The 25,509-nt window shown below is 34.3% G+C and overlaps 1 protein-coding gene across 9 annotated transcripts in view; it reads right to left on the reverse strand.

Moving 5' to 3' along the window:
• CDC42BPA (CDC42 binding protein kinase alpha) overlaps window positions 1-25,509 on the reverse strand; it is a 296,309-nt gene that overhangs the window by 82,919 nt on the left and 187,881 nt on the right. For 7 of the 9 annotated variants that reach the window (XM_043923189.1, XM_043923186.1, XM_043923187.1 and 4 more), the window contains exons 12-15: window positions 22,143-22,276; window positions 16,256-16,498; window positions 15,897-16,007; window positions 2,794-3,041 (exon numbers count right to left, since the gene is read on the reverse strand). In XM_043923189.1, the coding sequence (XP_043779124.1) occupies window positions 2,794-3,041; window positions 15,897-16,007; window positions 16,256-16,498; window positions 22,143-22,276 (736 nt within the window). The remainder of the gene's footprint in view (window positions 1-2,793; window positions 3,042-15,896; window positions 16,008-16,255; window positions 16,499-22,142; window positions 22,277-25,509) is intronic. The other 2 variants (XM_043923191.1, XM_043923188.1) reach the window with 1 other exon arrangement.

Consider the following 25,509-nt stretch of genomic DNA (forward strand, 5'->3'; position numbering starts at 1 on the left):
ACTAAACCACCACTACGTTGGAAGCTTTCCTGGTTTTCAAATTGTCGACTTGATATCTCCTCAAAATTGTCTCCTAAGCACCTCCAATTCAACATGCCCAACCCTAATAACAGATAATTAAGTTCACATTCATCCTAACACCAAATCTGGGCACCAAATTTGCCTGGTCTTCTTCCTATCATTCTTCCTGGCTCTTATCCACTTTTCTGTTTCTTCCTCATTTCCCAGCTTCTAAAGATTGGAGTTCCAGGGTACAGTCCGAGGACTTCTTTTTCATCCATATTCATTCACTAAGTGATCTCATATAGTCTCACCCCTTTTGATAACATGTGAGTGATAGATACTCCCAGGATTTTATCTCCAGCCCTGAAATCCAGACTTGTTTATATGACAACCTATTTGACATTTCCACCTGGATGTCTAAAAAGCATCTCGCAAATAATTTGTATAAAATGAGCTTCTGATATTCTTATCCCAAACTTCTTTTGTAGTCTTCCTCTCTAAATGGTAACTATATTCGCTTAATTGCTAAGGCCCAAAACTGTAGTATCACCCTTGATTTTTCCTCTTTCTCTCTTATCCATATCTAGTCTATCAGCAACTATCATTATCTTTACCTTTGCTGCCACCAACCTAGGCTCAAGCCACCATCATTTTCCTAGATTACTGCAATAGCCTTCTAAATGGTTTCCCTGCCTTTTCTCTTATCTAGTTCAGACTTTTCTTAAACTAGGTCAGAGTACCCCTTTTAAAACACAAGTCAGTATCTGTCCATTTTCTACTCACTATCCTGCAATGCTTCCCTGCCATGGTTTTGAAAGAGAAAGTGAAAGTTGCTTAGTCATGTCTGACTCTTTGCAACCCCATGGACTATACCATCTATGGAATTCTCCAGGCCAGGATACTGGAGTGGGTAGCCTTTCCCTTCTCCAGAGGATCTTCCCAACCCAGGGACTGAACCCAGGTCTCCCACATTGCAGGCAGATTCTTTACCAGCTAAGCCACAAGGGAAGCCTGCCATGGTTTTACGTAAGTCACTGAAAATGACTTATTAAAACCTTACATGATCTAGCCCCCATTACCTCTCATACATATTCTCACTATTCTTTCCCCTTAACTCTGTTTATTCTACATTGGCCTCGTTTTTAGTATTATTATTTTAATAGACTTTGTTTTTTCAAATGGTTTTAAGTTCATAGCAATACTGAAAGGAAAGCACAGAGATTGCCCATATATACAGAGTGGTTGTGTTTGTTACTATTAATGAATCTACATTAGACGCATCATTATTATTAAAACTATACAATTCATATTAGGTTGTATAGTGACATATATAGAGTAGTTTCACTGTCAGAGAAATCCTCTGTACCCTGCATATTCATCACATCCTCCTTCCAACCCCTGCAACCACTGATCTTTTTACTGTCTCAACAGACTTGTTCTTAATGTAAAATGTTATTCTAATACATACGTAAGGACCCACTTTCTTTGGTCCTTACTGAGAAATCACCTTCTCAGCATAATTTTTCCTGGCTATCATGTGTATGCGTGTTTATAATTTCTCACCCTAATGTTTCACAGTTTCCATCCTCTGCCTTACTTTTTGTTCTTGGACTTAATAATCATCTAACATATTCTGTATTTTACCTATTTTGTTTATATTTTATTTATAGTCTTTCTATAGTCATAACTATATATAGTCTATATATATATTTATATATACTAAAATACTTATATACAAACACTATATATAAACAGTTATATATAAACACTATATATATGTTTATATTATATTTATAGTCTTTCTTTAGTCATAACAAAAGGAAAGCTCCATAAGGACAGAGAACTTTTGTCTGTTCACTGCTATGTCCCCAGGGCCTACAACAGTGCTTTCACATAGCAGGTTCTAGCAGGTTCTAAAAAAATTTGTTGAATGAATGGACCAAACTGAATTAAACTCAAGTTAAGAATGACAACAACATACATTTAGTTCCCTAAAACCTAGCAACTTGAGTATCACTGATAATTTCTTCTGCTTCTCATTTCTCATATCTGGTCATTATGTCCTTCAGGTTCTGTCTTCTCAGTAGACTTTGAGTTCATACGCCTGTCTCCATCTTCACTGTCAAACCTAAGGTCCAGCCACCTCATCTCTCATTGCTAGATTCCTGTCTACAGTCTGCTCCTTTTAATCTACTATCTAGACAGTAATAAGAGTGATCTTTCAAAAATATAATTATGTAATTTTTCTTCACTAGTCTTAGGATAAAGTCTAAATTCCTTACATTCCTTCATGATCTTGCTTCTATTTTCCTTTCCAGTTTCATTTCTTAACACTCATCTTTATTTTTATGCCTCCACCATAATGAACATCTTTCATTTTCTAAATGTGTCATTGCTACCCTTTTCCTATAGATCTTGGCAAATTCTGCTAAACTTTGCCTGGACACTCTTCCACAGCTATATATTTCTTATATCCTTGGTCTTAACTCAGAAATAATTTTGTTAAAAAAAACCCAGACACATCAAAGTTAACATTTGGAAAAAAAGAAAGAAAGAAACAACAACAAAAAAACCCAAGCAGCAAAGTCACCTTTTGCGTCTCTTCTACAAGTGTTCCTATACTTCTCATTTGCTTTCCTATGATGCTGTAATATAATCTTCTATTTACCAATCTTGACTTTGGTCTTCTTGAGGACTAGACTGTATTTACTGCCTATGTTTCTCCAATCCTTGACACCAAACAGGTATTCAACAAATAATTATTAGAGGAGTAAATAACTTGATTCTCACCTCTCTCTCCTGTTTTTTTCCAATTTGTCTTTCAAAATCATAATTTCCTTGTTGAGAGCAAGTTGTTGGCCTTCTGAATCATGTAGTTCTTTCTTCAGATTTTTAATTTCATTTGCATGTATTCCTTCTCTCTTGGACAATTCTTCTTCATAAAAGATACTTTTCTTTTCCAAATCAGTCTTTAGTTTGGTTATTTCTTGCTGATGTTCTATGCTGCATACTCCTGGTGAGTAACTAATTTGTTTTTGCTATAGAAGTAATAACACAAGATTAGTTAATCTGTAAGAATAATAAAATATCAAATAATAACTATAATACAAAGGACTGTTCATGGAAATGAATATTACTTTTGCATATTATTATATAGACTAATACTTTATTAAGGCTGTTAACCTTTTGTCTGCCATATGTTACTAATATTTATCTAAGTGTGTATTCCTTTATTGTTGTATTTTATAGTCTCCTTCACACCAGGATTAAATATTTATCTATATTTCTAATGGTACTTATGTAATCATTTGTTTTACATTTAAAATTCTAATTTATATATAACATTGTTTTTGTATGCGTTAGGGAAAAATCTAACTGCATCCTGTTTCTGATGTGGAACTAATGAAATGTTATAAACACATTTGTGTCTTTAACAGATTAAACTGGGGGAGAGGTGGTAGAGCTAGAATGCACAAAAAGAAAAGGGAGAAGGCTTCGGCAATGGTCCAAGGATAAATGACAAAGGTCTAATCTAACATCTCTGTAGCCATTCTAGGAAAAAGTGACACAATTCTTTGCGTTTAGGTAGGGTAGTAAGAAGGAGAAATTTGGTTGAAAGCCATCTTTTTTAGAAATTAGGTTGAAATATACTCTTGGTATCAGAAAGAAAGGAAAATGTAAAATCCAAAGGTTCTTCCAAGTAGTGCTTAAGGCAAGCAGAAGCATACAGACAAAGGTTATGACTATAAGATTTGCTGAGTTTTGTACCTTTTCTATTTCATTATATGCTACTTTCCCAGATTCTGATCCACAATAAAACTTTTAAAATCCAAAGAACCTTTAAGATTATACTTAGTGACAACAAGGAATCAAGATCTCGAGGGCAGTGCATCCTTTTTTTGAAGTCTGTACTAAGGGTAGGGACATATCCCGGAGTAGAAGGACATGCACTCATCTTCCCGAGAGAACACCAAAATCGCAACTAGCTGCTCAACAACCATCAACAGGAGAATGCTGGATCCACCAAAAAAAGATAACCCACATCCAAAGGCAAAGGAGAAGCTGCAGCAAGATGATAGGAGGGGGACCATAAAGAAGGCTGAGCACTGAAGGGTTGAAGCTTTTGAACTATTGTGTGGGAGAAGACTCTTGAGAGTCCCCTGGATTGCAAGTAGATCCAACCAGTCAATCTTAAAGGAAATAAACCCTGAATATTCATTGGAAGGACTGATGCTGAAGCTTCAATACCTAGGCCACCTGATGCAAAGAGCTGACTCATTAGAAAAGACCCTGACGTTGGGAAAAATTGAAGGCAGGAGGAGAACGGGATGACAAGGGATAAGATGGCTGGATGGCATCACTGACTCAATGGGCATTGAGTGTGAGCAAGCTTTGGGAGTTGGTGATGGACAGAGAGGTCTGCCTGACATGCTGCAGCCCATGGGGTCGCAAACAGTCGGACACAACTGAGTGAATGAACTGACTGACTGAGGAGTGTTAATAATTTTATGTTTCACATCTAAGTCTGTGATCTATTTTAAGTTAATTTTTGTGAAGGGTGTAAGTTCTATTTATAGATTTGGTTTTTTGTATGCGCTGTCTGGTTGTTCTAAATCATTTGTTAAAAAGAGCTTCTTTACTCCACTGTATTGCCTTTGTTTACTTTGTCCACAAGGGTCCATCTAGTCAAGGTTATGTTTTTTTCAGGAGTCATGTATGGATGTGAGAGTTGGATTATAAAGAAAGCTGAGCGCCAAAGAATTGATGCTTTTGAACTGTGGTGTTGGAGAAGACTCTTGAGAGCCCCTTGGACTGCAAGAAGATCCAACCAGTCCATCCTAAGGGAGATCAGTCCTGGGTCGTCATTGGAAGGACTGATGTTGAAACTGAAACTCCAGTACTCTGGTCACCTGATGCGAAGAGTTGACTCATTTGAAAAGACCCTGATGCTGGGAAAGACTGAGGGCAGGAAGAGAAGGGACGACAGAGGATGAGATGGCTGGATGGCATCACCGACTTGATGGACATGGGTTTGGGTAGAGTTGGTGATGGACAGGGAGGCCTGGCGTGCTGCGGTTCATGGAGTTGCAAAGAGTTGGACATGACTGAGCGACTGAACTGAACTTGTCATAGATGCTGTATCTATATATTTTCTTGTCAATACAAAACTGTCTTGATTACTGTAGCTTGATATAAACTTGAAGTCAATATTTCAACTGTGCTCTTTTCCTTTACTATTGTGTTGGCTATTTGGGGTCTTTTGCATCTCCATATAAGCTTCAGGCTTAATTGATTGATATCCACAAAAGAACTTGCTGGAATTTTGACTTACATTGCAATAAATCTATAATTGAAAATAGGAAGAACTGACATCTTGATAATACTGAGTCTTCCTGTACACGAACATGGAATATCTCTTCATTTATTTAGTTCTTCTTTGATTTATTTCATTAGAGTTTTATAGTTTTCCCCATATAGATCTTGAGCATATTTTGGTATACTTATATTTCAGTATTTCATTTCTGTGGGTGCTAATATTAACAGAATTGAGTTTTAAATTTCAAATTCCATTATTCATGGCTAGTATATAAAGAAGTGACCAACTTTTGCATATTAATCATGTACCTGCAACCTTGCTATAAATGCCTTATTAGTTCCAGGAGATTTTTGTTAATTTCTTTGATTCTCTACATAGACAATCATATCATCTGCTAACCAAGACAGTTTTATGTCATCCTTCCCAATATGGATACCTTTTTCATTTTATTTTCTTGTCTTACTGCACTAGCTAAGACATACAGTATAATGTTGAAAAGGAGTCGTGTGAGGAAAAATCATTGTTTTGTTCTTGATCTTAGTGAAAATTTTCAAGCTTCTTACATTAAGTAACATGTTATCTGTAGGTTTTTTGATAGATATTTTTGTCAAGTTGAGTAGTCTCCCTCTAATCCTAGTTTACTGAGTTTTTATCATAAATGGGTACTGGAGTTTGTCAGATGCTTTTTCTGCAGCTTCTGATATAGTCATGTGACTTTTTAAAATCAAATCAATGATACATTATATTGACTTTTAAAGGTTGAACCAGCCTTGCATACATATATGGGATAACATCCCATTTGGTTTTGGTGTATAATTCTTTTTATATATTGTTGGATTCAATTTGCTAATATTTTGAGGACTTCTCCATCTATGTCTATGACGCATGTTAGTCTATGGCTTTCTTTTCTTGTCCTTTTTCTGGTTTTGGTATTAGTATAATTCTGATATCATAGAATGAGTTAGGAGGTATTTCCTCTAGTTCTATCTTCTGAAAGTGATTATAGATAATTGGTGTGATTTCTTCCTTAAATATCTGGTATAATTCACCAGTGAACATATCTGGGCCTGACGCTTTCTGCTCTCGAAGGTTATTAATTATTGACTCAATTTCTTTAACAGGCAGAGCCTTTTCATATTATTTAGTTCTTCTTAGTCTAGATATGGCAGCTTGTGTCTTTCAAGGAGTTGGTTCATTTATGCTAGGTTATCAAATTTGTAGGCAAATAATTAATTGTCCATAGTATTTTTTTGTTAGCACTTTTTTTTTGTTAGCACTTTAATGTACATGGGTTGCACAGTGATGTCCTGTCCTTCATTTCTGATATTAGTGTCCTCTCTCTCTTTTCATCTTTATGTGTTTTATTTTACAACCAAAGTTTAAAAATATAGCAGAAAGCACAGCAGGCAAAACATAGATTAAACATATTCTTTGCAAAAAATTTACCACAGAAAAGAAAAATTTTTAAAGGTAATTATAAGTATACAAAATGATGTAAGTTATATTGATAGGTAATTCCCCTTCTTTTCAAGTTTCCAGTGGAATTATTAAATTTATATAAGGTATTCAAACTTCTGAAACAAAATCTGGTCAAAAACCATATGAATAATAAAATCAGACTCATCTCAATGCAAATTTAACATAAAAATTTTTAATAAAATGTTAACATTTGTAACCTACTGCTGTACTGAAATTCAGCTATTATATGAGCAACTTATTCCCAGAATGTAAGAATATGTTCATGCTAGGAAACTTAATATAATTTCTCTCAAATATAGATAAAGAGACCCCCCCCTTTTTTTTCCTTAATTAGCCTGGCCAGAGGCTTATTGATTTCATTGATCTTTTGTGGGTTTTTTTTTTTTTTTTGACTTTAAAAGTAGGTTTTTATTGCTCACTTGAACTTTTTTTTAAGTTAACCAATTTATTTTAATTGGAGGATAATTTCTTTACAATACTGTGGTGGTTTTTGCCAGATGTCAACATGAATTTAATAAGCTTTGGTTTCAATATTTTCCTGTTTTCAATTTGATAGATTTTTACTCTAATTTTTATTATTTTTCTTCTGTTTACTTTAGATCTAACTTGCTCTTCTTTTTCTAGTATCCTAAGGTAGAAGCTAAGATGATTAATGTTAGATCTTTCTTCTTTTCTAATATATGCATTCAATGCTACAAATTTCCCTCTAAGTACTGCTTCTACTACATCTGACAAACTTTGTTGTGTTTTCATTTTCATTTAGTTCAAAATATTTTTAAGTTTCTCATGAGATATTTTCTTTGACTCGTTTTATTTATAAGGGTGGTGCCTATTCCCAAGTATTTTGGAATTTTCCAGCTATCTTTTTGTTATTGACATCTAGTCTAATTCCACCGTGGTCCGAGAGCAGACAATGGACAATGTATGATTCCTATTCTTTTAAAATATGTTCAAGATTTGTTATGGTTTATTTTATTGCTTAGAATGTGGTCCATCTTGGTGGTTATCCCGTGTAAGCTTGAGAAGAATGTGTATTTTGCTGTTGTTGATCTATAGGTGTATCCTTATATCCATATGATTGATGATGATGTTGAATTCAGCTATGTACTTACTGATTTTATACCTTCTGGATCTGTCCATTTCTGATAGAGGGGTGCTGAAGTTCCCAAGTATGACAGTGAATTTATCTCTTTTTAAAGCTCTGCACTTCTGTCAGTTTTTACCTCATGCATTTTCATGCTATATTGTTTCACACATACACGTTAAGTATGCTAGGTCTTGTTGGTGACAAACAATGCCTTTCTTTACTTCTAAAAACTTTCCCTACTCTGAATTCCACCCTGTTTGAAATTAATATAGCTACTCCCACTTTCTTTTGATTAGCGTTATCATAGTTTCATTAAAGTCTTTATCTTATCAATAAGAGTTGTTTTCAACTCCTGGGCTGATCATTTCAACAACCCTGAGTCTGGTTCTGATGTTTGCTCTATTCTAACTGTGCTTTTTGACTTCCAGTGCAATTTTTTATTGTTAGGTCACCATGATGTACTGAGTAAAAAGAACTGCTGTAAATAGGCTCTTAGTAATGTGGTGGAAGTTGTGTGGGGAGGGGAAGTGTTCTGGAACCCTAAGATTAGATATCAGTATGTTATTGAGCCTGGGCTTCTGGACTGTGAACTTAAGACAACCTTGTCAGCTATTCTTCCCCATTTACCTGTTGGACAGGGTGACTACAGTGGGCTGGGCTGGGTTATTCCCCTTCTCTCAAGTTAGTTAGGTCTGATAAAACCTCAGCAAGTTAGGTTCTAGTTGAAGACACTCCTTGTTAAGAAGGACAGACTGCTCTGGTACATTTGACAACTGCTACCCCTACTGTTAGTACAAGGGGTATTTTCCTCTGACACTGTGAAAACCTGTAGAGCTCTAGGAGGTAAAACTGATGAAACTGTGAGGGCTCCCCAATGATGAGGGTCCCCTGGAGTTTTTGTATCTCAGACTTGTCTGCACTGGGCCACCAGCAATTTTTCAATTACAGTTCACGCTTCCCTGCACTGGCACTGCTTTCCTACAAGTGTTCCTGCTCTCCCAAGTTGTGATTCTCTTGATCTGCATGTCACTCTCTCCAACTTGGAGGGTAGGAGTTCATTCTGTGGTACTACTTTTCTTACAAATCTAAGAACTGTTGATTTTTCAATTTGTTCAGCTGTTTACTTGGTATTGGAACAAAGTGGTGATTTCCAAAGTTCTTACATGCTAGATTGGAAACTGGTAGTATTCTCTAAAGTTTTAAAATATAGGATCCTATTATCTGCAAATAGTTTTACTTCTTCCTTCTCAGGTTGGATGACTTCTATTTCTTTTTCTTGTCTAATTCCTCTGGCTAGAACCACTAGCATAATGTTAAATTGCAATGGTGGAAATGGGCATCCTTGTCACATTCCTAATCTAAGGGAAAATTTTTTTTGATCATTCATCATTGAGTATGATGTTAGCTGTAGGTTTTCCATAAATGCCTTTTCTCACATTAAGTACATTCCCTTCTATTCCTAGTTTTCTGAGAGTTTTTATCAGGAAAGAGTGTTGCATTTTGTGAAATTGAGATGACCATGTGGTCCTCCTGCTTACTTTGGTTCTTTTAATGTGATTTATTATATTGATTTATTTTCTTACATTTAAACACTCTTACATTCCTGGGATAAACCCCACTTTGCCATGGTTTATAAGCTTTTTAATATGACTTTGGATTTGGTCTGTTGGTCTCTTGTTGAGAATTCATGTATCTATATTCATTAGGAATACTGGTCTGTAATTTTCTTGTTACATTATTCATGCGGCTTTGGGATTACAGCAGTGCTGGCCTTAGGGAATGAATTAGGAAGTGTTCCCTATTCTTATATTTTGTGGAAGAGTTTAAGAGGAACTGGTGTTAATTCTTCCTTAAAAGTTTGGTTCAGTTCACTAGTGAAGCTATCTGGTCCTGGGCTCTTCTTTGTCAGGAGGTTTCTTATTACCAATTCATTCCCTTTGCCTGTTATAAGTCTGTTGAGACGTGCTGTTTTATCCTGCACTTCGATAATTTGCATGCTTCTCGATCTATCTACTTCATCTAGATTACCTTGTTGGCACAGAGTTGTTTAGAGTATTCTCTTATAATCCTTTTGCTTTTTGATGACAGGTAGCAACATCCATTTTCACTTCTGATGTTAGTTATTTGTTTCCTCCCTTTCTCTCTCTTTCTGTCAGGTCTAGCTACAGGTTTGTCAATTTTGCTGATCTTTCAGAGAATCAACTTTGGTTTCATTCTCTTTATTATTATTCTCTCCTCATTTTACTGAACTCCGCTCTAATCTTTATTTCCTTCCTTCTGCTAGCTCTGTTTCCTTTGCTCTTCTTTTTCTAGTTCTGTAAGATATAAAGTTAGGTTACTGATTTGAGATTCTTACTTTTTAATAGAAGCATTTACAGCTACACATTTGCCTCTGAGCACTGTCTCTGCTGCATCCCATGTGGTGTTTTCATTCGATTAGCCTACAGGTATTTTCTAATTTTCCCTGTGGTTTCTTCACTTGACCTAGGGGTTGGTTAAGAGTGCCTTGCTTAATTGGCACATATTTTAACATTCCAGTTTTCCTTATGATACTGATTTCTAGCTTCATTCTATGCTGAAATTGGAGTAGATACTTTGTGTGATTTCAGTCTTTTTAATTTATTGAGATTTATTTTGTGGCCTAATATCCGGTCTATCCTAGACAATGTGTCAATCTCACTTGAGAAGAATATGTATTCTGCTGTTGTTGTGAGGAGGGTTCTATATATGTGTCTGTTACTTACAGTTGGTTATATTGTTGATCAAGACATCTGTATCCTTATTTATCTTCTGTCCATTTTTGGAAGTGGGGTGCTACAGTTTCTAACTTTTACTCAAGAACTTTCTCTCTTTTCAATTCTATTGAAAAGTATTCTCAATGCAGTAAAGATTCCTATCACCTTTTAAAGGGGCCAAAATAAGTTTCAAAATTTACATGTATATACCTTTAAATTAAGACATTCCCATTTTTAGAAAATATCCTAAAGAAATGATAATAATCCTAAAATATAATGATAATATCCTACAATTATGATAATAATCATAGTTAACAGTTACCAAGTCTTTACTTTGTGCCAGGCCATGGGCTAAGTATTTTGAATGTGCTAACTAATTTATTGGGTAGTTTTATTATTACCACAAATTTTTAAAAGATACAAGAGATTATGAGTGCTTAATCAGTAGGTTAATAAATGTGATTTGAAGTCTTCAAAGCAGTAGTGATTAGTAAAGGAAAAAAAAAAGGGAAACTAGCAGATATAATGGTACTGAGAATGAGAAAACCTGGGTTTAAATTGTACTCTGTCATTTAAGACTGTAAATCCTAAACTCTTCTTAATTTCACTTTCCTCAAATGCAAATAATCTCTAAGATTTCTTCCAGTTTGCACCTTCTGATTCTGGTTTTTAACAAAAGCATCTAAAATAGTGCTGGAAGCAAAGCTGTCCCTGACTGAAAGTTATTTGAGATGGTAATGCAATGACTTCTATACACTAATTCTGTTCTAGAAGTCTAGATTTGTACGGAAGAAACATTTCTAATTTGGAAAGCTAAACAGGACCATGGAATCATAATTAATCAAAACAAAACAAGACAAATCAATCCCCAAAGCAAGAAATAAAATCTAGTTCATATTTGTATTTAAAGCAGAGAAAACTTACTTGCAACCACTATTATTCAATTTTCAGAGAAAAAGCAAGTTCTAGCCAATTCTACCACATCATTCATTCACTGATTTAACACACTTATTAAACAGGTATTAAAAATTTGGTCCTGTGCCAGGATAATAATATACCAGCCTATGCTTTCAATAAACTAAGTCATAGTTTAGATGGGGGGACATTTTGTGAATAAGTAATTATAATGAGCTATTATAAATTTATTAACAAAATTCTAAAGCACCACAGAATAAGGAATACTTAAACTTCCTCAAATGACATTCAACTTAATTCTTGTATTTGTTGGATGAATAAGACACTAGACTAGGCATGCCAGGAGTGTGTGGAGGTGGTGGCTGGCAGACAATGCTGAGGAAATGGGATATGCAAAGGTTAGAGTCAGGAAAAGGCAGACATCATATTCAGATTATAATTTAGTGTTACAGAAATATGATATCCATTTAATCATAATTCTCTCACTTTGACATACATAATAACATTATTATAGCTATTAGTAACTGAGCACATGTGATGTAGCAGCTTACATACATATATATGTACTCCTTGTATAAAACCAACAAGATCAAGATAGGGTTTTACAAATGAGAAAATTAAAGTCCAAAGAGACTAAATGTTTTGTCCAGCATTAAACAGCAAGCAACTGATGAGGCCAGGCTTTAAAACCAGATAGTCCAACTCTAGAACTGGCACAAGGATTTCCCTTCCTAAGCACTTCTGTTGAGATGTTTCAGTTCAGTTGAGTTGCTCAGTCATGTCTGACTGTTTGTGACCCCATGGACTGCAGCACACCAGGCTTTCCTGTCCATCACCAACTCCTAGAGCCTATTCAAACTCATGTCCATTGAGTTAGTGATGCCATCCAACCATCTCATCCTCTGTCATCCCCTTCTTTTTATTATTTTTTTTTCCACAAAGTTTATTTTTTTTCCATTTATTTTTATTAGTTGGAGGCTAATTACTTTACAGTATTATAGTGGTTTTTGTCATACATTGACATGAATCAGACATGGATTTACATGTATTCCGCATCCTGATCCCCGCTCCCACCTCCCTCTCCACCAGATTCCTCTGGGTCTTCCCAGTGCACAAGACCCGAGCACTTGTCTCATGCATCCAGCCTGGGCTGGTGATCTGTTTCACCCTAGATAATATACATGTTTTGATGCTGTTCTCTCAAAACATCCCACCCTTGCCTTCTCCCACAGAGTCCAAAAGTCTGTTCTGTACATCAGTGTCTCTTTTTCTGTTTTGCATATAGGGTTATCATTACCATCTTTCTAAATTCCATATATATGCGTTAGTATACTGTATTGGTCTTTATCTTTCTGGCTTACTTCACTCTGTATAATAGGCTCCAGTTTCATCCATCTCATTAGAATTGATTCAAATGAATTGTTTTTAATGGCTGAGTAATATTCCATGGTGTGTATGTACCATAGCTTCCTTATCCATTTGTCTGCTGATGGGCATCTAGGTTGCTTCCATGTCCTGGCTATTATAAACAGTGCTGCGATGAACATTGGGGTACATGTGTCTCTTTCAGATCTGGTTTCCTTGGTGTGTATGCCCAGAAGTGGGATTGCTGGACCCAATCAAAAAATGGGCCAAAGAACTAAACAGACATTTCTCCAAAGAAGACATACAGATGGCTAACAAACACATGAAAAGATGCTCAACATCACTCATTATCAGAGAAATGCAAATCAAAACCACAATGAGGTACCATTACACACCAGTCAGGATGGCTGCTATCCATAAGTCTACAAGCAATAAATGCTGGAGAGGGTGTGGAGAAAAGGGAACCCTCTTACACTGTTGGTGGGAATGCAAACTAGTACAGCTGCTATGGAGAACAGTGTGGAGATTTCTTAAAAAACTGGAATTAGAACTGTCATCCACTTCTGCTCCCACCTTCAACCCTTTCCAGCATCAGGGTCTTTCCCAAGCAGTCAGTTCTTCACATCATGTGGCCAAAGTATTAAGAGTTTCAGCTTCAGCATCAGTCCTTCTAATGAATATTCAGGACTGATTTCATTTAGGGTGGACTGGTTGGATCTCCTTGCTGTCCAAGCGACTCTCAAGAGTCTTCTCCAACATCACAGTGTTCAAAAGCATCAACGTTCAAAAGCATCAATTCTTCAGTGCTTAGCTTTCTTTACAGTCCAACTCTCACATCCATACATGACTAGTGGAAAAAGCATAGCTTAGACTAGACAGACCTTTATTGGTAAAGTAATGTCTCTGCTTTTTAATATGCTGTCTAGGTTGGTCACAGTTTTTCTTCTGAGGGGAAAGCATCTTTTAATTTCATGGTGCAGTCACCATCTGCAGTGATTTTGGAGCCCAAAAACATAAAGTCTCTCACTGTTTTCATTGTTTCCCCATCTATTTGCCATGATCTTAGTTTTCTGAATGTTGGGCTTTAAGCCAACTTCTTCACTGTCCTCTTTCACTTTCATCAAGAGGCTCTTTAGTTCTTCTTTACTTTCATAAGGGTGAAATTTCATCACTTTCGTATGGTGAAATGCCATAACGGTGGTGTCATCTACATATCTGAGGCTACTGATATTTCTCCTGGCAATCTTGATTCCAGCTTATGCTTCATCCAGACCTGCATTTTGCACGATGTATTCTGCATATAAGTTAAATAAGCAGGGTGACAATATACAGCCTTCTCGATTTGGAACCATTCTATTGTTCCATGTCCAGTTCTAATCGTTGCTTTCTTGACCTGCATACAGATTTCTCAGGAGGCAGGTCAGGTGGTCTGGGATCTCCATCTCTTTAAGAATTTTTCACAGTTTGTCGTGATCCACACAGTCAAAGCCTTTGGTGTAGTCAATAAAGCAAAAATAGATGTTTTTCTGGAACCTTCTTGCTTTTTTGATGATCCAGCACATGTTGGCAATTTGATCTCTGGTTCCTCTGCCTTTTCTAAATCCAGCTTGAACATCTGGAAGTTCATGGTTCACATACGGTTGAAGCCTGGCTTGGAGAATTTTGAGCATTACTTTACTAGCATGTGAGATGAGTGCAATTGTGCAGTAGTTTGAACATTCTTTGGCATGGCCTTTCTTTGGTATTAGAATGAAAACTGACCTTTTCCAGTCCTGTCGCCACTGCTGAGTTTTCCAAATTTGCTGGCATATTGAGTGCAGCACTTTCACAGCATCATCTTTTAGGATTTGAAATAGCTCAACTGGAATTCCATCACCTGATTCACTATCTTTGTTCATAGTGATGCTTTCCAAGGCCCACTTGACTTCACATTCCAGGATGTCTGGCTCTAGGTAAGTGATAGCACCATAGTGGTTATCTGGGTCATGATGATCTTTTTCTATCGTTTTTCTGTGTATTCTTGCCACCTCTTCTTAATTTCTGCTTCTGTTAGGTCCATACCATTTCTGTCATTTATTGTGCTCATCTTTGCATGAAGTGTTCCCTTGGTGTCTCTAATTTTCTTGAAGAGATCTCTAGTCTTTCCCATTCTATTGTTTTCCTCTATTTCTTTGCATTGATCACTGAGGAAGGGTTTCTTATCTCTCCTTGCTGTTCTTTGGAACTCTACATTTAGTTGCATATATCTTTTCTTTTCTCCTTTGCCTTTAGCTTCTCTTCTTTTCTCAGCTATTTGTAAGCCCTCAGCAGACCACCATTTTGCCTTTTTACATTTCTTTTTCTTGGGGATGGTCTTGATCACTGCCTCCTGTATGTCACGAACCTCTGTCCATAGTTCTTCTGGCACTCTGACTATCAGATCTAATCCCTTGAATCTACTTGTCACTTCCACTGTATAATCCTAAGGGATTTGATTTAGGTCATACTTGAATGGTCTAGTGGTTTTCCCTACTTTCTTCAATTTAAGTCTGAATTTGACAATAAGGAGTTCATGATCTGAGCCACAGTCAGCTCCTGGTCTTGTTTTTGCTGATTGTATAGATCTTCTCCATCTTTGGCTGCAAAGAATATAATCAATCTGATTTTGGTATTGACCATTTGGTGATGACCATGTGTAGACAAGACAGAGGGTCTAAGACATCTAACCATGCCTCCCATGAGATTACCATTACCAATGTATCTCACCCAGGTATGCAGACCTTCATAAATATTTTAACTCCTTCCTAACAGATTTCTCCACTAAACAGAGCCTTTCCTTTCCTTGCAGCATGATTAAGAAGTCTAACCAGCTTTCTGCTGATGAGAACTAAGAATACTATGTTTGAAGGGTGGCTAGTTTTTACTCCATACCAAAAGAAGCACACAACTAGTAATCCTGTTAAGCATAAAGGGGAGAAAATTAATTCAACTTGATAAATATGAAATCAAAAGTTACCTTCAGTCCCTCTAGTTCATTCTCCAGTTGCTTAGAATAGTGCTCACTCTGTTCACGCAATTTCCTGTCTTTAGATGCCTCAGCAGCCACAGCTTCTGTACGAACTTCCAGCTTTTAAAGGAAAATGAAAAAAGCCGATTTTATGATTATAATTGTTTCTGTAAAATGTTTTCCCCACGAGAATTTACCTTGCAATAGGGAGATAACTCAAATGTTGAAATTCATATTAAATAACATTATCAAACTAAAAAAAAAAACTTTTTTCAAAAATTAAATGAAATATATATTATTTCACTAGTCTGAAAAAGCAGCTTTAATCACTACCCCATGGCCACTACAAAATTTGCCTGACTACTAACCTCTTTTTTTGCTCTTTCTGTTCTGCGCAGTTCTTGCCTTAAGCTTTCAACTTTTTGCATCACCAGGTCCACCTCTTCTTCCTTATCTCGGACATGGCGAGCAAGTTTCTGTTTTTGGGTGTGCAATTCTGTTAGCCGCTCATTGATCTCCATGAATTCCTGCATGGCCAGTTTCCTCTGACAGTGTGCGTCTTTCAGCTCTTTGGATTGGTTTTTTAATCGCTCACTAGCCTGGACTAGTTCCTACAGTTTTGTAAAAAGAATATAAGTTACCAATTCTGCAACCTAGGGACCAAATTTGGCCATCAAATTAGCTATCATGAAGCCAAGAAGAGCCAAAATTATTCACCTTGGAATAAAATTAAAAGAAATGAACTACTTTTGAACAGATACTAGTAGCATGGTACTCTGTTCATATTTTCAATTTCTTATGCTAACATTTTAACTGAAAAGATATAACCTGATTTATCTTAGTTTCAATAAATAAATGATACAGAAATGAAAGATACAATGATCAAAATAAAGATTTTGTGAAATGTAATGGCTATCCATAAGGTTTAAAAAATTATATCAAATGATTACAAATGATAAAAACAAGGGTTATATTTGATGTGGGGACTTGGGCCAGCAGCAAAGAGAAAAGCTAAACTCTCTAATTAAAGTGAGAAACTTAGAAGGGGCTAAAGTAGACTTGGGTCAGTAGAATCACCTGTCTCCCAGCAAAAAGAAATGCAAATCTTCTTTGAGGAAAAGAGTCTCAATGAAATCTAGGGTATGTTTTTTAAGAGCATACAAATATGAGCTCACAACCATAGATTATCCAAACACTCAAAGGAAAAACAACTATAAATAAACATTACAAACAATAAAAATAAACCCCAATATATTTGACTATTAGAATTATCAGATACTAATAGATTCCTATATATAAAATGAACAAATGAAAGGAAATTATAAAAACAGGAAAATGACAAAGGACTAAAATGATCAGGCAAAAAGACTATTGAAGTTGTTTATAAAACAATTTTATAGAGCATTTAGAAGTGAAAAAAATAAGAGAGGTTATAATCACAAATCTAGAAGAAATCAAAAAAGATAAAAGGATGCAATGAAATATTTTAATCCAATAAACTTTTCAACTTGTGAAATGAACAGATTCCTACAAAACTAAATCTATCAAAACTGTTTCAAGAAGAAATAGAATGCCTGAATAGTTCTATAACAATTAAAGTAACCAAACCAATAGCTAACAAAATTTCCTCATCCCCCCAGTGTGAAAGAAATCTCTAGGCTCATATGATTTTACAGATGATTCCCAGTGTTTCACGGAACAAAATGTTTCTATTATACAAATTTTTCTAGAGAACAGAAAAAGAGGCAGTGCTACTCAGCTAATTCTATGAGACCAGTATAATCTTTATATATATATATATTTTTTTTTAAAAGAAAGATAATTTGTTTTCTTTAGTAAGAAAACAAATTTAAAAATCCTAAAAAAATGACATTAGCAAATAAGTTCAGTGATATAATATAAAGCGGATAAACATGAATTCTGGAATTCAACTCCCTGTGGTGAAATTCCAGTTTGCCCACTTTCTAGCTCTATGATCTTGAACAAATGCACTTAGCTTCTTTGTGTGGGATCTCACCATTTATATAAATACTATAACTACTGCTGCTACTACTATTATACCTTAATACCTAAATCATAGGGGTCTGTAAAAGATTAAATGATCTAATATATACATAAAGCATTTAAAACAGTACTATTAGAACAGATACAACATAACTGCTTCCTGTATTATCATATTAATATTTAGCAGACAATATATGGGTAATATAATTTTAACCCAGAAAAGCAAAAATGTTTTAACATTAGAAAACGTCTATAAACATAAGTCAGAAAACCAATTGATTAAAGGAGAACAATGATATAATTCCATCAATAGGTATTAACAAATTCCTAGAAATCTGCTGTAGTACTGTGCAAAAAAACACATTTAATAAATTCAATACCCATTTTGATCAAAATGATTAGCAAAATAAGAACAGAAGATAACTTTCACCAAAAACTTAGAGAAAACATTATTATTAATGATAAAATAGTAAAGGTATTTTCTTGAAATCAGGAATAAGACGGGGATGGCTGCTATCATTACCTCTATTGAATGTCATATTTGAGGTCCTAGCTTATACAGTAAGACAAGGAAAGAAAAAAAAGTAAACAAACAAAATTGTCAACATATTAAAACCTTAAAGAATCTCAAATATATTACTACAATAAGAGTTTAGGAATGTTGCTAGGACAGAATCAGTAAGAAAGTAAAATTTTAAAGGTACAATTTACTGGGGACTTCAACGGTGGCTCAGATGATGAAGACTCTGCCTGTAATGCAGGAGACCTAAGTTTGATCCCTGCATCAGGAAGATTCCTGGAGAAGGGCATGGCAACCCAATCCAGCATTCTTGCCTGGAAAATCCCATGGACAGAGGAGCTTGACGGAGTACAGTCCATGGTGTCGCAAACAGTTGGACATGACAGAGCAACTAACACTTTCTTTTCACAATTTAATATATGAAAACTTAGGATAATAAATTTAAGGAGAGGCAAACAAGACCTGCATAGAATTTTATGGAGAAACATTTAAAAATACCTTAAAGATACACAGATATACAATGTTTGTAGATAAAATAATTTTATGTTTTTGTATGGTTAGGCCTTTCTAAGCAGATTTTATTGAAACTTAGGACATGAGCAAGTCTTTATGACTAATTTAGACAGTGAGAAAACTGCAAAGAGGTTTAACTCCTCGACTTATGTGTTTACATTTCAAGGAGGGGCTGAGAGAGAGATAAGAGCTAGGACCAAGGAGACACCCTCTTTTTAGAAATGGAGAGTTGGACTTATCTTTTCACTGGAGTGACTCATTTATATTTCAAAGAGTCCTAGACTCTTCTCTTTAGGTTTCCAAGGAGACCCTCAGAAAGGTGGGTAGAGATAGAGGGGAAGCAGGAAGCATCTGCCTCTCTCCTCTGTATAAACACCCTCATTCAGTTTTTTGGGACTCCTTCTCCTTGAGTTTTCTTTCTGAATGCAAACGATAATAATCTTGCCTTGCTCTTGAAATCCTGTGAGCATTTAGAGTGATATTAATAAATAATGGATAAGAACTTAAAGACTCAATATTATAATGATGTCAGTTCTCTTGAAATTGCTCTATATAGGTTTAATGCAATTTTAAACAAAATCCCATCACAGTCTTCAAGGACTAGAGAGTTGAATAAATGGAAATTTAATATATGAGAGAGGTGATACTGCACATCACTGAGGGAAGGACGGCCTATTGAATAAATGAACAGCTGGCTAGCTATATGGGAAAAAGTGAAATTGGATCCTTAACTCATATGATACACAAAAATAAATTTCTGATGCACTAAAAACTTAAATATGAAGACCAAACTTATAAAAGGTCAAGATAAAAATTAAGGAGAAATGTTTTTTTACCTCAGACTTCTTATATAAGCCAGCAAATGCAATAATCATAAAAATAAAGATTGATGAATTTGACTACTTTAAGACTAAAAACTTTTTGCTATTCAAAGGATCCTATAAAGAAAATGAAAAGACAAGCCACTAACTGGGAGACATCAGTAACGTATATAATCGACAAAAGATTAGCATGCCAGAGAATTTCAAGAACTCTTACAGACCAATAAGGAAAAGACAAACAACCCAACAGAAAAATGTATGAAGGATATTAAGAGGTTATTTCACAAAATAAGATACATAAATGATAAAAGGACATGTGTGGAGCTACTTGAACTCGTTAGTAATTAAAGAATGCAAATTAAGGCCATACTAAAACATCATTTTAGGCCTAAAATGTCAATTTAGATTAGGTTTTTCAAAAATAACATTTCTAATAATATAAAGTTGAATATAAAAATTCCTATACACTACTGGTGGGTGTATAAATTGGTACAGCCAGTGGAAAATGATTTGACATTATCATAAAAAATGGAATATCTGCATTGCTTATGACCCAGTTATTCTCTTTGGGTTTGTGTGTGTGTCTGCGTGTGTATCTGGATATATATTCAAGAATGTTCACAGCAGCATCATTTATAGTATTTATCAATTATCAGCAAACTAAATGTCTGCAAACAAAAAATTAGATAAGTAATTGTGGGTTTTGAAATAATGGTGTATTTTATAGCAACTAAGTGAATGATCAACAGTTATATTGATGAATCTTAGAAACAAAGCTGAGTGAAAAAAAAAGCAAATTGTGAAAGACTGCATATACTATTTTACAAGCTTAAAAACAAGCAACACTAATATACAGTTTTGAGATACACTAATATGTAATAAAATTTTTTTAACTAAAGGAATGATTAACATAAAATTCAAAACATTGTCAGGGAAGTAGGGAGAAAGGGAAGGAAATGACTACCCAAGGCTATGCCATAAAACAGGTAATGGTCTATTTCTTAAGTTAGATGTTAGATTCATCCATTATTTATCTCAAAACTTATATAATGTTATATAACATTGTAACTTTATATATATGTATATTTATACATATAATGTTACATTTATTTTGTATATGCCTCAAATGAAAAAAATCTTAAAAAGAATATCTGCTGTCTGTAGGGTATCAGACAAATCATTTAAAATTCTTTATTGATATGTATTTCATTTTAGCACTATCCTCTTCTCAGAATATACTAAAGGAGTTTTAATATCAAAACTTACTAAAAATTGGCAAAGTAACCATAAATCTAGATATCAGATGCTCATCTTTATTATGTTAACTAAGTTTGGCTGAGTAATCCTACCTTTAAATACATAATAATAACCACTAATAAAATAATATTACTAAAACAAATAGGACCTCTGCTATAAATTACAAATATTATTAAATTACCATGAATATAAATGAATCTGTACCAAACACTGTTTGAAAATGAATCAAGAAAAACATAAAAATATATTAATGTAATTCACTTTGACCTTCATAGCTTTCTCTGTTAATCTTTTTGACTAGCTTCAACAGCAAAAGGTTATTTTTTTTATTTTTAATTATCTCCATTTCTTTATGGGCAGCAAGACTTATATCTTCCCCTGAAGTACTTCATCTATATTATCTATGAATTATATACAACATCACTGAATACAATTTACACTATGTCATAAACCACTCATTTCTTTTCTGTGTCGGCTAGTATTAGTTTCAACATCTTAAAATTTGTTAATGAAAGGCAAAATACACACAGTGTGTCATTGAAGTATTTTTCTCTAGTGTTCAAATATTACATACTCTATGGGACTGTGCTACAGTGTCCTAGCTATTAATAAATTTTGTAGATGTTTATAGTAATATTTATATGTTCACAAAGTTCTTAACGAAAATAACTTTAGCTTATTCATCCATGCTTTGAAAGATAAACTGACATCTAAAAAAATGATTAAAGAATTAAAGCAATCTTCTATCATAATCTTTTAGTAATGTTCATATTAGCAAGTCACAGTGAAAATATGCCTGTATTTTTCACTTTTCCATAGACACTAAACAGATTTTTACCATTCTCTCATTTCTTCATGATATTTCTTTTTCAGTAACATTTACTTTTAATCAAGTCCTTTGATTATTAACTCTCCAAAAGACCAAAGATTCTGCACTTTGAAGCCTCAGGAATATAAAGGTTTCTGTGTAATTGCCATTCATAAAATGTCATACACCAAAATATTTCTTAAATTTTTAAACCAACATTTTACAGATAAAATATAGTATAATTATTGTAATTCATTATAAATGCTTTCAGTATACAAAGTAAACAAGATTAAGAATTCAGAAAAGACTTTAACCAATCTATGTATTTTTACCTTATTTAATTCTTCCCTTTCTTGTTGTAATGTCTTGATTTGTTTTTCATAAGCCTTGATTTGTCTAAAAGCATCATCTAATTCTCGCCTCACAGAATTAGCTTCTTCAAGTTGCTGTTCCAAGTGACTTGATTCTAAAAATAGGAGACAGTGTTTCATTTACTATTTGCATAAAGACACTCAACACCAGCCATTTATAATAAATCTTCAAAAACAATCACTGAGTTGCTTTAAACCAAGTAAAGTAAGTATCTTGAAATTGGTATTTAGCTTACTGACACCACAAGTCACGGACTCATGACAACTAAATGCTTATCAGTTCACTGTAAAAATGGTGACTAGGCAATGCCAGTGTGAAGAGTAAATTTCATGTGCAAAGATTTTGCACAAAATTTATGTGCAAAAATATCTTACATATTTATTAGAAAAAAGGCCATACTTTCAAAAAACAGTAACTTCAGAACCAATTAAAAACTTAAAACTAGTAAAAAAGAACACAATCAACCAAACAAAACAGGTACGTTTTCCTCTACTATTAGTTAGCATTCTTCATTGATAATCCTCAAATTACTGTATGATGGTTTTGCTTCTAAAGCTCCAAATCACCCTGCTTGGTTTCACTAGCGGTGAGAGAATAGCTCTGATTTCTACAAGTAAATATTTGAAATAGGCTCAGGGAGTTGAGTAACTTGCCTAAAGTGACATTGCTAAATGAGGATCACAGTCAACTACAGCCCACCAATCTTACATCAACTCTCCAATTAAAAAGGTAATGCAATAAAAAATATTTAACCATTATCAGGTCAAAAGAGTTATTAAAAAATTATTAATGTTAACATATGCATATGTAAAATTTAATAAGTTGATATAAAATATCCCTGGCATTAAAAGTAAATTAGCAAATCAAATAATTAAAGCCAGTGAAAACAGAAATCTAAGCACATTGTTAATTTTGTTCTAGATATTTTCTATTCTTTACAACCTTGTTACTTTGAGTGTCAACTCCATACAAGTAGCATTAGCATCCTCTGGGAGCCTGTTAGAAATGCAGAATCTCAGGCCCCACATCAAACCTAATGAATCAGAATCTATATTTAACAAGATCCCCAGGTGGCTCATTTGCAAATTAAAGGTTGGGAACAAATGCACAAAGCATTGCACATTGTTGAGTGTGATGTTTTCAATAAATGAAGAAGTGTTTATAATACATTAATCCTGTTGAAGAGCATTTCGTTTGCATATAAAGTCCTGGTTCTAGATTCCTTAGATTTATAAAAGCTTATCTATATTAGGTATTATGAAGTCTAAATACATTTATAGATAGCATAGTTTTTAGCAATTTTGAAAATATCTGCAAAGTTATATTTAATTAGTTTTCATTTTGTCTTAATAGTATGTACTAAGAAATGTTTTCTTTGAAGAACAACAGAAAATATCAATGGATGTTTAATCTTAAAGATCACAGATTTATATTCAGAAAATTACATTTTATCATTTTTTAAAATTTCAGCAGTTCATGTGGGAATTTTTTTGTTTATACTAATTTCTTTCAAATATCTTTTTTTTGTTATTTTTTCAGCATTTTTAGAATTTTAACAATTTCTAAACTAGGTATCAATTTAGTTATTTCTAATAACTTGGAGTCAAAATTTAGTATGCAAAAAAAAAGAAAGAAAAAACAAAATTTAGTATGTGTCAGCTGATTTCTGTCATTTTGGGGATCATTTTAATCAAATTTTATGGGTAAGCTATATCAATCTAGAGTAGAAGTATGGTACATTTAGTAATGCCTTCTGAGAATGCTCACTTCTTTCTTCTACCTTGAAAAGCTCTTCCCTAGCATGCTAAAATTTTTTGCAAATTATTGAGTCATTCACTTATCAAAACTGCTCTTCGTTAGAAACAAAAAAAATCAGTATTTCATAAAATGGCTGTATCATATAATCTTTACAGCAAAGTGTATTAAATGTGACCATTTCAATACTCTGTAAGAATATTTTTATTGTTTTATTCAATACAGGTTAAATTTAAGTTTTATCCCAGCCATTTTTTTTCAATTTATTTTTATTAGTTGGAGGCTAATTACTTTACAATATTGTAGTGGTTTTTGCCATACATTGACATGAACCAGCCATGGATTTACATGTGTTCCCCATCCTGATCCCCGCTCCCACCTCCCTCCCCATCCCATCCCTCTGGGTCTTCCCAGTGCACCAGCCCTGAGCACTTGTCTCATGCATCCAACCTGGGCTGGTGGTCTGTTTCACCCTTGATAGTATACTTGTTTCAATGCTATTCTCTCAGAACATCCCACCCTTGCCTAGCCACTATGCAGAACAGTGTGGAGATTCCTTAAAAAACTGGAAATAGAACTGCCATATGAGCCAGCAATCCCACTCCTGGGCATACACACCGAGGAAACCAGATCTGAGACATGTGTACCCCAATGTTCATCGCAGCACTGTTTGTAATTGCCAGGACATGGAAGCAACCTAGATGTCCATCAGCAGACAAATGGATAAGGAAGCCATGGTACATATACACAAAATGGAATATTACTCAGCCATTAAAAAGAATTCATTTGAATCAGTTCTAATGAGATGGATGAAACTGCAGCCATTTCATGTTAGAAGTTTTACAATGAAGTTGTTAAGGAGATATACAAAATACACGTCAGATTTTCATGATTCATATTTCAGACACTTCAGAAATGCCTAAAGAATTAAAAATATTCATTTAAACAACATCAGGTAAATTATGAGAAGAAGTACATGAGGAAATGTACTGGATAAAGAAGTTGGAGAAGACAAACCTACCCAATTATTTATAAAATCCTCTAATATGGAGAGAAGTATAGCACCTGTAATTTGGAATACACAGTATATCGACCCAAAGGGAAAAAAAAAATCAAGGAAAGCCCAGAATATACTGAACTTTGGCCAACTATTGTAAAATGGCTCAGGCAGAAGGACCTTCACTTTCACTACAACAAGGAGTTAATTCAATTAAAATTATGAAAGAAATCCTTAAAGACTAACGAAAATATCTATTAAATATATGTCAACTTGATTTAGTCAAAACAATTAGATGAAATTATTTAAAATCAGTTTCAGTGAATAAACAGAAAAGCAATACTAGGGGAGTGAAATTAGCTCATAACAACTGAAAGGGTCTTAACTCACTCCTGCGAGTAGAATTCTGAAACTCAAGGATTAAATGAGGGTGAAATACACAGTAATTGTCTTTGCACCGTGTAGTATATATTGATATAAAACATGGTCTCTGTCTTGAAGGAGATAGGAAGACAAGAGTAACACTCTTTAAAAAGCAGAAAATCAAATACAAATTGTGGGGCAGGTTATATGGA

Source organism: Cervus elaphus, chromosome 14, assembly GCF_910594005.1.
Source record: "Cervus elaphus chromosome 14, mCerEla1.1, whole genome shotgun sequence".
In the NCBI taxonomy this organism is placed as follows: domain Eukaryota; kingdom Metazoa; phylum Chordata; class Mammalia; order Artiodactyla; family Cervidae; genus Cervus; species Cervus elaphus.